We start from the raw sequence: 14024 nt of genomic DNA, 5'->3' as shown, positions 1-14024 counted from the left end.
CATCAAAATCAGGCTCATTTTCTCATTCACTTTGCAGGGAGGTGTGAAGCCAGATGCTGTGATGAGATGGCCAACAGAATGATGGTAAGTTATCCTAGAATGAGAAAATAATGTAAAAATTTAGACATGCATAAATAAAAGAAAAAGAAATTTGAAAAAGAAAAATGGGAAAAATCTCCCTTAAGTTCCCATGGAGCTTCTATATTTGAATGTTGACGCTTGTGGGTTCAGTGTGATCCAGTGAACTGTATTTATAATTGGATGTAAACTTTGATCTTACTCTCAGGTCTTTCATAGACTTGTTAGCTGATCTGGAACTGTTATGTCCCGAGCCTTGCAAACGGCTCGGGCGTTTGCAGGCAGTCCCGGGCAGGTGCAAAGCTGCCCGGGACCAGACAGGCTGTCGCCAGCGCCGTGCGCATGCGCGGGTGCTGGCGCGGGAAAAGTAACCCATTTACCCGGGAGTTGCCTATATAAGAGGCTGTGAGGCGTTTGGGCTGAGCTGAAGCCATCTTCCTGTAAGCTGAACGCTGAATAAAAGAAACTGAGAACTCCAGCTGCTTCTCGTGTCTGTTTTCCCGCCAAGGACGCAACACTGGCGACGAAGGTGGGATGCCTTGCACTACCTGGAAAGGAAAAAGTGTAAGCTTACCCAAGGAGTCCTGAGCGGCGGAAGAGGAACGGTGTTGACTCAGCAGCTGCCCGCCAATCCAGTGCGCATTCGGGGGTAGGCTGGCTGATAGACCCGTCTCCTGAAGATCCGAAGATGGCGAAAATCGGAAGGCTTGCGGAATTCGACGTCTCACATCCAGAGCGGTGGGAGTCCTACGTATCCAGAATGGAGAACTACTTCAAGGCAAACCAAGTGAGGGAAGATAGCTTGAAGGCTGCCACCCTGCTTTGCGCTTGCGGCCAAGACGCCTTCGAAATCGCAGAAAACCTTGCAGCACCTGTTCCAGTAGAGTCTGTAAGCTACGCAGACCTGAAGAAGCTGCTGAAGGACCACTTCCACCCCAAGGTGTCCGTTATCTCATGGCGCCACACCTTCGAGCAGAGGGATCAACGGTCCGGGGAGTCAGCCAAGGAGTACATCGCCGCGTTACGGAAGGCCGCCAAGCCCTGCGAGTTCAAGGACCTCGAGGAACGACTGAGGGACCGATTCGTGTGCGGGTTGAGGCATCGAGAGCTACAACAGAGACTTTTCGCTAAGGAAGAATTATCCTTCCAAGACGCTTTAAGGGAAGCCACCGCGGAAGAAGCAGCAGGCGGCGCCGTCAAGAACATGCGGCCGATCAGAAGCAGTGCAGAGGGTGCGTCCGTGCACCAAGAAGACGTCCGACGAAACTCCGAGGAGGATCCGGACGAAGAAGTCGACCGTCTACACCCCGCGAAGGGAGAAAATCAGAAGGAAAGCTCTTCAGCTCCGCTCAAGTGCATCGGCTGTGGAGGTCGCCACAGGAGAACCGACTGCAAGTTCCGCTCCGCTACCTGCCGGGCATGCGGCAAACAAGGGCACATTGCAGCTGTGTGTCTGGGCCGACGAAAGGCACAACCTCAAGAAGAACGCCTGAAGGGTACCAGAGTCCCCAGCCAGAATAGGGTAGGTTTTTGCGCTTCGCGTAGAAACATTTGTAGGACAGGCACACACAAGCCCATGAAGAAAAAGCTGTCACTCAACGTGAAGCTACAAGGGGTTCCATTATCTATGGAACTAGACACAGGGTCCGCCCTTTCCATCATTTCATTGCATACATTTAGGAAGATTTGTTCCAGTAGTGGGACTAAGGCCAAGTTAAGGCCTTCTGATATTGTATTAACTGATTTTCAGAACTCAAGAGTGTGTGTTAAGGGGGAGGCCACCCTTAACGTGCAATACAAGAGTTTTGAAGGTCCACTAGACTTGTTAGTAGTAGGGGGTGAAAGAACGAGTCTCATAGGACTCGATTGGTTTGAGGCCCTGGGGATACACGTCACAGGACTCAACAGCTTACAAACACTCGACCTACAGGAAGTCTGCAAGGAATTTGCAGATGTTTTCAGCCCCCAGCTGGGCACATTCAAAGGACCACCTGTGTCCTTAAAGCTAGACCCCACTGTCACTCCCATTAGGATTAAAGCAAGAAGGGTCCCTTTTGCTTTAAAAAGTAAGATTGACACTGAATTAGACAAACTAATCCAACAAGGAATCCTAGAACCTGTTGATTCCAGCCCATGGGAGACCCCCATTGTCACGCCTCTAAAGGCAAATGGGGACATTCGCATTTGTGCTGATTACAAATGCACACTCAATAAGGCATTGCAGCAACATGCCTATCCTGTTCCTGTGGTCAGTCACATCCTGGCCTCTCTCAAGGGGGGGCGTGTTTTTGCAAAGCTTGACCTAGCTCAAGCATATCAACAGCTGCCTGTTGATAATGATGCTGCCATAGCTCAGACTATTGTGACCCACAGGGGAGCCTTTAAAGTAAAAAGGCTGCAGTTTGGAGTGAATGTCGCTCCTGGGATTTTCCAAAGCGTAATGGAAAACACACTACGAGGTATACCAGGGGTCTGCCCCTACTTTGACGATGTCTTGATTGCAGGAGACTCCACACACATTCTAGCTGAAAGGCTTAGGGCTGTCCTGTTAAGATTCAGGAAATCAGGCCTTAAGCTCAGAAAAGACAAATGCAAGATTGGGGTGCCTTCTACTGAATTTCTGGGATTCAAAATTGATGCTGCTGGGATTCATCCTGCTGAATCCAAACTAACTGCTATTTTAGAAGCACCCAGGCCAAAGTCTAAGGCCGAACTTCAGGCCTTCTTAGGCCTCCTGAATTTCTACAATTCTTTTCTTCCACATAAAGCTAGTGTAGCTGAGCCTCTTCACAGGCTACTAGACAAACAAGCTGTGTGGCTGTGGTCACAAGCACATGAGGCTTGCTTTAAAGAAGTCAAGGCCTTGCTCACTTCTAACAGTGTTCTTGCACATTTCAACGAGTCTCTTCCTGTGTGCATCGCTTGTGATGCATCCCCCTACGGGGTTGGAGCTGTCCTGAGTCACCTCAGGTCTGATGGAACTCAGGTTCCTATTGCATACTACTCCAGAACATTGTCTTCTGCCGAGCGCAACTACGCTCAGATAGACAGGGAGGCTCTGGCTGTTGTTGCTGGAATTAAAAAATTCCACGATTTTCTATATGGCAGGCATTTCACGGTCTTCACTGACCATAAGCCTCTGCTGGGACTGTTACCACACGTAAGCAGACTCCCCACATCATTTCCCCTAGAATGCTTAGGTGGTCTATTTTTTGTCTGCATATGATTTTTCATTACTCCACAAGCCTGGGAAAGAAATGGGCCATGCTGATGGCCTCAGTAGGTTGCCTCTGCCAGTAGTAGAAGCTGACCCCGCGCCAGCTGTCAACATTCTATCAATCCAAGCCTTGCCCGAGCTTCCTCTTAGTGCCAGGGATGTTACCGCTGAAACAGGTACAGATCACACACTTTCACGTGTCCGCTCCTGGGTCCTGTCCGGGTGGCCTGAGCACTGCCCTAGTCCTGAGTTTCAGAGTTTCTGGTCCAAAAGGAACGAATTGTCCCTTTCTCAGGGTTGTTTGCTTTGGGGAAACAGAGTTGTCATTCCCACCTCAATGAGGACTAGGGTCTTAGAATCCCTCCACGAGGGTCATCCTGGCATTGTTCGTATGAAGGCTCTTGCACGCAGCCACTTGTGGTGGCCTGCTTTAGATAAAGATATTGAGGCTAAGGTACACGCATGCCACATGTGCCAACGATCTCGCCCAGAGATGCCCCAAGCTCCTGTGCATAAATGGGAGGAAACACAGTCCCCATGGTCTAGGGTGCACATTGACTACGCTGGGCCCTTTCAGGGCCAGTTCTTCTTGGTCCTTGTTGACAGCCATTCAAAATGGCTTGAGGTTGTGCCTGTCTCGTCCACCACCACTGCAAAGACTATTCAGGTACTGAGGGGGATTTTTGCTGCACACGGGCTGCCAGATGTCATTGTGTCTGACAACGGCCCTCAATTCACCTCCTCCGAATTCCAAGCTTTCTTACAGGCAAACCTGATTCGTCATGCCACATCTGCGCCTTTTCACCCATCCACCAACGGTATGGCTGAACGCATGGTGCGCATCGCAAAGGACGCCTTGAAGAGACTCACCTACGGGGACTGGCATCACAGGTTGGCTGACTTTCTCCTTTCTTATCGCACCACACCGTCCACTTCTACAGGGAGAAGTCCAGCTGAACTTCGTTGGGGGCGCCAACTTACTACTAGACTTGACCGGTTGCATCCGGACAGACTGCCTTCATCTACCTCACATCCTAGGGCACCTAGACAACTACTTGTGGGTGCCCCGGTTTGGGCTCGCAATTACGGGCCTGGTCATACATGGGTCCCCGCTTCTGTGTCCAGGATCACAGGTCCTCTCTCCTACGAGGTTGCCCTGGACAACGGTCGTGTCCTGCGTCGGCACATCGACCAACTCCGCTCTAGGCGGGACTTTTCTGCTGAAACTCCTGGGTCTTTTCCAGGGGGGGAGGGGGACCCTTTGGAGCAAAGGGAAGGGCAAGAGCTACTGCCCATCGCCACTGAGGGAGCCACAAACGGCTCGTCCCAAGGTTCTGCAATTGCTCCGAAAAGGAAGTCTTGGAGCTTACCCACACAACAGGCACTCACGCCTACTCCAGCCAGGGAGTTACCCCGGGGGCATACTCACTTTCCACACACAGCACACAGCACTCCAGCAACGGAGGATACCCGGGGGCATCCCAACAAATCATTCCCCGCAAGAGAGCTGGCACACAATGCCCAAGGTTGGCCTGACCTTACCCCAAATCCTACAGGGGGTCAAACATACACAGAGCTAGTCGAGGAACCAAGTCCCGACTACAACACCCCTAGCACAAATCAGGGGACACCTGAGTTTTGGGAGAGTACAGAAACCCACACGAGCCCAAACACAGAATGGGGTTCAGGGAATAGACAGCCTCCTGACAGGTCTTGGACTGACCTAGGGGGTTCTACAGAGACGCCCAGCAGTGGCTATCACTTCAAGGGGCCTGAGGGTCTACAGCTAGGTAGGACAACCAGGTCACAAAGCAACAGAAGCCCTGGCCTGACGAGCCCGGTGGGCAAGCAAGCAGGCCAGGCATCGGGGCACAGTCCTTGGAAGACACCAGGGCACAGTAGAGAGAACAGGCTCATGCCTCCCTCCAGTCAGGGGACTTATGCCAGTAACCCAGAGCTAAGAAGGTCACAGAGAGCAAAGAAATCTCCTAAGTACCTAGAAGATTACATAACATTGTTGGCAAGACAGAAGCCAGTAAACAGTGGGAACACTGGGGAGCAAATTGTCGTGTAAAATAAATGTTGTATGTTGATAGTAGTTTTAGCCCGGGGGAAAGGGGTGTTATGTCCCGAGCCTTGCAAACGGCTCGGGCGTTTGCAGGCAGTCCCGGGCAGGTGCAAAGCTGCCCGGGACCAGACAGGCTGTCGCCAGCGCCGTGCGCATGCGCGGGTGCTGGCGCGGGAAAAGTAACCCATTTACCCGGGAGTTGCCTATATAAGAGGCTGTGAGGCGTTTGGGCTGAGCTGAAGCCATCTTCCTGTAAGCTGAACGCTGAATAAAAGAACCTGAGAACTCCAGCTGCTTCTCGTGTCTGTTTTCCCGCCAAGGACGCAACAGGAACCATTAAGTTTTATTCAAATGAACAAGCAGCATGAAACCTACCTGAGACTACATTACAGTAGTGGGCTTTTCATGCATACAGTCATTTTATTACATGTTGCTACTGTACAAAAGTTTTCTCTATCCTTTTACCAAGTGCCAGTAAGAGTATTTCAAATTTGCAGATCCGCATGATGAGTTCTTGAGCACAAATGTAAGGCCTAGAGAAGGTAGGCCCTCCAGATTCTATTTCAAGCTATCTTTATCTTGCTGTTCGGTTGTATCTGAAATGGGGAAGGGTAAAAGAGATATTCCAAATTATTTAGCAAGTCTATTCAAATATCTCACGCAGCACCATGCACTTAGAACATTTATAGGATACTGCATTAAATGTGTCATAAAATTGGGAATCTGTGACATATATTGGACAAAAGGTTTGCAGACCAGACTTCCACTCTTTAGGAGGTAATTCAGAAACACATTTAATGTGAGAAGGAACACTCTGTTAGACAAAACGAACGATAAAAGTGAATAAAAGCAGTAAATGATGGAAGTAAACTTCCTCTCAATTAAATGGAATGCTTCACCATAGAACAAGAAGTAATGAGTGTGATAATACCTATGTGTGATTTAGGCATTTATGGACAAACACATAAAAGAATAATTGTGGTGACATTACAGGCATGTTAGTTGGGAATGTGAATGTCTGTGTAGAATATTTTTGTATGCAAAGGATGCCCAAACAAATTGCAGCAGATATAAGATAAATTGTATGAGACCATGAAGAGTATGGCCCAGAGATTAATGCTTCAGATAATCAATTGTATTTGACAGGAAAATGGAGTGACTCACTGTATATGTTATGTATAAATGTGAGGTGCTAAAGCAAGTAGATGAATTTCTGTACTTTAGGACAGTGTTTATTCAAGACTAGAAGATGAATAGATAAGCTTTTAATACATAGTGGTGAATATCTGTAGTTCGATTGTAGGATGAGGGTGAAGGTTCATTCTGCGAGCTTGTGGGTTGTTTCCAAATGTTTTGTTACCAGGCTAGGTAATATCTTCAGCGGTATTTAGTGGTTGTCTGTGTCAGTGTTCTACTTATATATTTTAAGACATGCAGATGCTGGTAGAAAACAGGGCATAAGTCGCCTGTTGTAAGGTGTCTGTATCAAGATGTAGTGAATTATAATGTATGCTAGATTTTTAAATATTTCTTATACATTTCTTATGTCATGCCTTAATTTTTGTGGCTTCCTAATTCTTGCTCCATTTCTGCACTGTGAAAATTCTGCTTATTGTTAAATGGCACAGAATGATGTATGTATGTTAATCAGAGGTGGGTGATTACCATAAAGGATGAAGAGAAAAGAAAAAAATAAAAATCTACCATGCAAATTTGAAGTCTAAACTGGGAAGTATATTATATATGTGAGAGATAAAGATATATTATGCAGCTTTATTTCTCAGTAGGACATGCCATATTCATCTTTGAGCATAAATAATTGCAAAATGCTTATTAGACTACATGATAATAATATAAAGCACAAACTATACTTAGAATAATGAGGTAGATAAAGAAAACTTGGTATACAAGGAAGAATATAGAAAACATTAATTTTCCTATGATTGCAGAGATATACTGTACTATGGTGCTGGAAAGTAGGTTAATATTAGAAAATGTAACTTGCTAATACTCAAATATATGAACAATGTAAATTAACCTATACGAATAGTTGAGGAGAAATACAGAATCCATTTTAAGAAAATTGTATTTCACTATGCAGCAATTAAATAAAACCAAATGATTGGAATTCTTTCTTCAACCATGGAACCTAATAATTTATGTGCTAACTTTATACCATCCCTAATAGCAATTATTATGAAGAGATAATCAATTAAGGCAGGAAGTAGTAATTGCTCTTGAAAATTGAAGCAGTCCCAGAAAGTAAACACTATTGTGAAATGAGTCCCCCCCAAAAGCCTTTCCTTGCTGGGACAACAAAGCTATAAATCTGTTTATACTTCTGAACCTTTCAGTATGTCTGTCAGTTCTAGAAGTTTAATGGTAGAAGTCTCTCAGTTCAGTGAGGTTCTATCCTGTACATGAATAGATACAGTACATTAAATAATTAAATGAGGGCATCCAGGATCTTGAGTGTTATACAGAAAATCTATATATAATAAAACTTCCTGTGCAGAATTTTACACTGGGAGAGCTTCATGAAAACAGGATTCTTGCATTAATAAAATCCCAGATTATATTGGAGCTTTAGCATGTTCAGTTTATCAGGTGAAGGCCTCTTTTCTTTAAGTATTAACACTACTATATACTGACATTTGGGAAGAGGAGAAATGGCATGAATGCAGCTTCCATATTGACTTTATAGAATTATAATCTCTTAAGAAGGCTTATTTCTCAGTTTAATGTTAAATTGGATGAGGACTAGTTAAGGTGAGTCCATTGCAAAACAAGGGAACTTTGCAACTAAGTTATATAAATGCTGAAAAAAACAGCAACAACCATATGTTTATACACACACACACACACACACACACAAATGGCATTTACATATAAGAATATATGAAATAGTACAAAAGAGAAAACTCTGGAGTTGTATTTCTGTGTTGGGTTAAGTAATTACATCTATTTGACTTGGCCATTGGACAACAAACAGAATCAATGAAAAAGAGAAAAAATACTGAATGTGTACTTTGTAATAATATATATGTTATTATAAAGAGTGACCTCCTGAAGCATACGCATTATATTTCAAAAAGAAAAGAACAGTGATTGTGTTAAACAATAAAGATACTGAAGGCAAATCTGAAATGGTATAGAATTTCCTGCCTGAGCAAGAGGTTGGACTAGAAGACCTTCAAGGTTCGGTTCAGTTCTGAAAATGTGGCATTTTGTGTTTGTGTGTGTGCAGAAAAGAAAAAAAAGTTAGAGGGAGAAAGAATTATTTAGATATTACTAAATGAGAAAGCAGTGACGAGAGACAGACAAGGAAGGAAACAGTCTGATTTTTTTTAAATAGAATGTAACTCTTACTAGAAATTAAACTATTTTAAGTATCATAGTCTTGGATAACATAAAAATAATTTTCAGTTTAAAAATTGGATGTTAGAGTTGTTAATAAGAGCATTTTCTATTTTTATACTTAACCTATTTGAGTGCAAAGATTTTGCATTAATGGAGTCTCTGGAACATCTCCAGGCCTTTGACAAAAATGCTAAAAGGGTAGCTTGAAATGTCTGGAGATATGATCTTTTGCCTCTGAGCCACTGGAACATATCCAGTATAAAGAGGCTCTTCTGAATGCAGTTAATCTCTTTTAAAAATAATTTGTCTCCTAAAGACAGTTAAAAAAGAATGAATTCTTTTTCTCTGAGAAATGTCATTTATAGGTAAGACATCTCACTGTCTTTTTTAGGAAGTTTCTTTGAAATTAATGATACAAAACTACCAATTAAATATAATTTGGGATCAAGTTATACAAAGTATACAAACTTTACTGCATTGAATTATTTGTCTCTATTGAATTTTTTCTTCCTTCTAAAATAATACATTAAAAAGAAAGTAATACTTCTGCATCTCACAAGGTTTTCATTCTGATTTAATTTTTAAATGTTCTTTTTATTACAACTAAGGCCAGGTGTGAGCTGTCTATGGTATCCAGCCCTATTTTATTTCAGCCGCCAGTTGAGCCAAAATAAAGAAATAATCTACTAAACCTTAATCCTTTTTAATATTTCAAAATGAACACCATAAGATCTATCGGCCTGTCAAAAGGTACATTTATTAATTAGTTGCACAAACAAAACTGTTTCACCATCATACTTTGTCAGTTTTCTGGAAATCACATTTACAGCATATCTCAGCAGCATCAACCTATATTCTTAATCTCTAGAATTAAAACAATCCCAAGTATATGTTAGTACATTGTATGTACCTTGTAGTGGGCAGGAAATAGGCAATTATTTTTTGGCTTGCTTGTTGATGTTCTTTAGAGATCTTAGTTAGCACAGATTGGCATACAGTACGCAACAGGAAATGCTGCAGATGGCATGGATAGTAACCAGTCTAGGAATTCTTTATCTTACTAAGAAAGGTTATTATTGACTGGGAAGAGTCAATATTTGTGGGTCTCTTTGGGGACAATCCTGGCACAGAAGATTCCAGTATGGAATATAGAGTCATGATCAACAAAGAAATGAAAAAAGAAAGATACTTTGGATATCTGAAGGGGAAATAATTATCTGGCTGTTTTGTGAGTACTTTTTTGGATGATGCAAGTCTGAAGTAACATATTGAATTATTTCTGCTTGCATGTGCTTTTATTGAAGTCACTGCTGTGAGAAAAGGTGCTGTATAAATCATATAAATACATACATACATACATACATACATACATACATACATGTATTTCAGTACAGTGTTGAAGCTCTGACACCCCTCCCCCCCCGTTGCATCTTTCTAGCCTGTACTTCTGGCTGTTTTACTAAAATAGTATCTTGTTATCTCCTCAGCCAGTTGCTTTACTCTTGAATGCTTTCCTCAGCAGAGAAAAGTGACAGTATGTGATTTTCTGATTTTTCCCCTCTTTTTCTTGCGATCATTTAAGCGTTTTCTGTCCCAAGTTTTGAGATAAATTATATAGATGCTTGCCATTGCAGTGCAATAACTAGTTTTTTTTCTCTAGTTTTTCCAAGCCTCCCAAGTCCTGTCCTTTGTAGATAGCCTCTGCTTCTCATCACTAAGTTGGAGAAGAGGTTGGGACTATGTGGGAAGTTAGGTTCCTCCTCCACCTGCACACAAACCTTTTCAGATTAATGTCACCACTGGATCAAGGGTAACTTCTGTCCTTGCCACCACATGGCATTACCACTAATCATCAGATAACTGGGCTACTTTGGCTGGACTGCAGCAGCTTCTTTACAGCTGAGCTTCTTAGCATTTTCTTTTTGGAAGCTATGTATCTGCAAGCCGAAATAGCACAGTTACAATTCTTCTGTCAATTGCACTCACTGCTGGCCAAAATAACCAGTCAGTTTCCTTTAGCATCTTATAGCTGCTCTGCTGGCTTTCTTTCACGTGGAAGATCTGTCTGAATCAATTAAAGCCTCGGTGCTCAACCCCAGGTCATCTCCCTAGAGCTTTTAGTTCTTTCTTTCCCTGGGATTGGATTACCCTAAATGAGGCTCCCAGACAGCAAGTCATGGATGCAACAAGAGCAGGAAAATAACTACATTTTGCTGCTCTAATTCTAATATTATCATTGATAATAAAGGCAGTGTTTAGTCACTCTTCATCGTCTTCTAGTAGCACTCTAAGTGTGTCAGCCTAGAGGAAGCAGTTGGATAAGGGAAAAAAGAGATGACACCCTGAACATTTGTTATGAGTAGATCGTGACAGAAATGGGAGTGACATAAATGCTGCACTTGACTTCTGCTGGATTGTTCATGGCCATCAAGCTGCAATTACTCCATCTTGACCTGGCAGACATGCCTCTCTCCTTTAGAGGGATTTCAGGAACAATTGTATTTCCTGGCAGATAACATTCCATCATTCCATAATTTAAACAATGCTTTCTTCTATTAGTAAATATATTAAAAGTTCCAATATAGTTGACACTGGGAGTGTTTTGTGCAGTTGCTTATTTTATATGCATTGTAGCATTTAAAAAATAATTGCATATTAGGAATACTTATTTTTGAGTTAAAATTCTCATTGAAAAGCTAGAGGTCTTTTCCTTTTAATGTATAACCAAAAACAAAACCACTATGGGTTTTCATTCATTTCATTCATTTTGAAGAGAACATAAATTATTTGCACTATACCAGGCTTCTAAAAATATAATCTATCTTGTGCTACATTCTAAAACCTTTGCTATAATTATTTTTTCATTCTTTCTTGGTATGGAATGTAATAACTTTTTTCCATTTAGCTACTTTTTATCAGTGTCTTCTTAGTGTGCACACTCTGCTTAGTGTGCACTAGTATAGTGTAGTATAGCAATTATATGATATACTGTTCTTTTGGATCAGTGGGGCCCTAGCTTTGTAGATCAAGATATTGGGCAATTATTCCATCTTTTTCTTCATGGGCAGGTTTTTTTTTGTGGTAAGACAAAACAGAGGAAAAAAGGGTTAGAAGTTGAAAGATGCTAGCTTTTGTAAATTCAAAAAATGTGACAAGACTATTGTGTGAGAAAAGCTTCATTTACAAGAATTCAAAGTGCTCTGTTTACCCTAACATAATTTTCTCCCATGTGTCAGTCAATATTTAAATACTAACGCAAGGCCATCTTCATAATCAAAATGAATACAATGAATTGAGAAACATTTTCTAGACACATTTTAATCTGTGAATGTCTGCAGATGGGTAATTATAATTCTATAACTTCTATCAAGTCTATTTTTAAAACATTGCTGGGACTACAACTTCAGCCTCAGATATTTTGAACTATGTCTCACTGGCTCAAGACTTTAAGATTATTATCATTACTATTACTATTATTATTGTTGTTATTATTATCTTTAAGAGAGGATGATTTAATTATGTGTTCTGATTGTTGTATTTTTATTTTGTTTAGGTGCAGAAGTGATATATGTAAATTTAACGGCTTATAATGATGGTCATTTGCAGTCATCATTCTGGATTGTGGATAAGCAACATGTGTACATTGGAAGTGCCAGTTTAGATTGGAGTTCATTGGGGCAGGTATTATAAATTCTTAAAAAACCATAATTAACTTTCTTATGGAAGAAATAGCCATTGGCTTTTGTATATGTAGATCATTTATGTTATGGTTAATTATTTCATGACTTAACTCCGTAAATTGTGCTGTTCTTAACAGAATCTTATAAAATATCTGTTAGATAAAATAGTATGATATGATAGGCTATAGTATGACAACTCTACAAGTACTACTAGCGTTAGTAGCCTCAGTTTCAATTACTCGTGTGCCAATCTGTACATTATTCTCTCATGTATAACACCTTCAGAAGTTAGATCCTCAAGAGGCATATAAATTGAATACAAAGCATCTCTATTCTATTTTTTCTTCATACTGCTGGTGGGAAATTACTTTAAAGAACCCTTCTACAATTAGTAATCTCTATGCAGAATAATTACTTTAGAGGGCAGTGCAGCAGGTCTATAGGTTTGTGGTCAACAATTGACAATGTCATTTTCTAGGTGATCCAGCCTAATGTTTATGTCACTCTAGGTCTACATGACCTTTAGCAGATACTCACTTTTACATTACTATAAAATGCAACAGATTGGATGACATTTTCCCCCAACATCAATTTCCTAAGTAATTGATTGTTCGAAGCAACTCAGTTGCAGGTCCAAATGACACCGGAGACAAAGAGAGACAGAAACTCAGTGCAACGGAATCCTGACCTATTGCACTACTGTTTTTCCTTTTTGCACCACAAATCACCAGGCAAGTCTGAAATACTATGAGTTGTTTCTGTGGGCAAAAGCACCATGTTTTCCCACATCTTCTCAATCACATGGGGAATGTATTAGGCTTGTGCAAGTTAGGCAGGCTTCTCTTCAGCACATCTCTGTGAAAGGCAAGATGATCTATCCTTGCCTACAGCAAAGCATCAGAGGCAACAAGTTCTAACTATTAAGGCGGTAGTAATTCAAATGGCTGCAATGCGGGAGATCACTGAAGGACCAGAAAAGTTAGTAAAATCTACAGCCATTCTAGATGGCTATATAAAAATGTCCCATCATGCTGAGCAGCTTCACATATCTGCTTTGGTGGAATGATTTGATTAAATGACTTTCAGATGAAATCACTACCTCTGTCAGGCTCCCATAAAGACAAACATGGTTAGTGATTGTATCTCACTGTATCTCAGGGAATAGAGCTACAACAGAAATTTAGTTTACAATTAAATCAGATTAGATCAGATTCTGAGCTTTCAGAAGAGGAGACTTGGATTTCATCTTCTCTAGTTGACTAATAACGGTTTATATTCTCTGTATTCTTGATCTGCCATTCAGATATTTAGCAAACTAGACAGGAAATCACGAATTGAACTCTGATATTCTGGTAGCTAATCAATTTAGCCATGGTTTTGTTTCTGTGTGTACTTTGTGCTGTGTTTTATTTCTCAGACAAATTGTCAAATGCAAAAATGAGCTTTGGCTTTTAAAAATTTCAAAAAGTGAGCTGTGCATGTTTAATCCAATGTATTTTCATTTATCTTACATCTATGCACTTCATTGAGTCCATTACTTTTGATTTTGTTGCTGGCTTCTACTCTTTAGCAAGGCTATAAAAAAATTCTTTTTTGCATGGTTTGCTACTCACTTGTTTTT

General features: G+C 41.4%; 1 protein-coding gene across 9 annotated transcripts in view; it reads left to right on the top strand.

The window, feature by feature from the left end:
• Positions 1-14024, top strand: part of PLD5 (phospholipase D family member 5) — a 105268-nt gene that overhangs the window by 74415 nt on the left and 16829 nt on the right. For all 9 annotated transcript variants that reach the window (XM_039366441.1, XM_039366440.1, XM_039366436.1 and 6 more), the window contains exon 5: positions 12277-12404. In XM_039366441.1, the coding sequence (XP_039222375.1) occupies positions 12277-12404 (128 nt within the window). The remainder of the gene's footprint in view (positions 1-12276; positions 12405-14024) is intronic.

The sequence above is a fragment of the Crotalus tigris genome, unplaced genomic scaffold (assembly GCF_016545835.1).
Source record: "Crotalus tigris isolate CLP2741 ecotype Arizona unplaced genomic scaffold, ASM1654583v1 scf7180000020324.788712, whole genome shotgun sequence".
NCBI lineage: Eukaryota > Metazoa > Chordata > Lepidosauria > Squamata > Viperidae > Crotalus > Crotalus tigris.
Note: the sequence above shows the minus strand (reverse complement) of the source record. Positions and strands in the feature narration are given on the sequence as shown.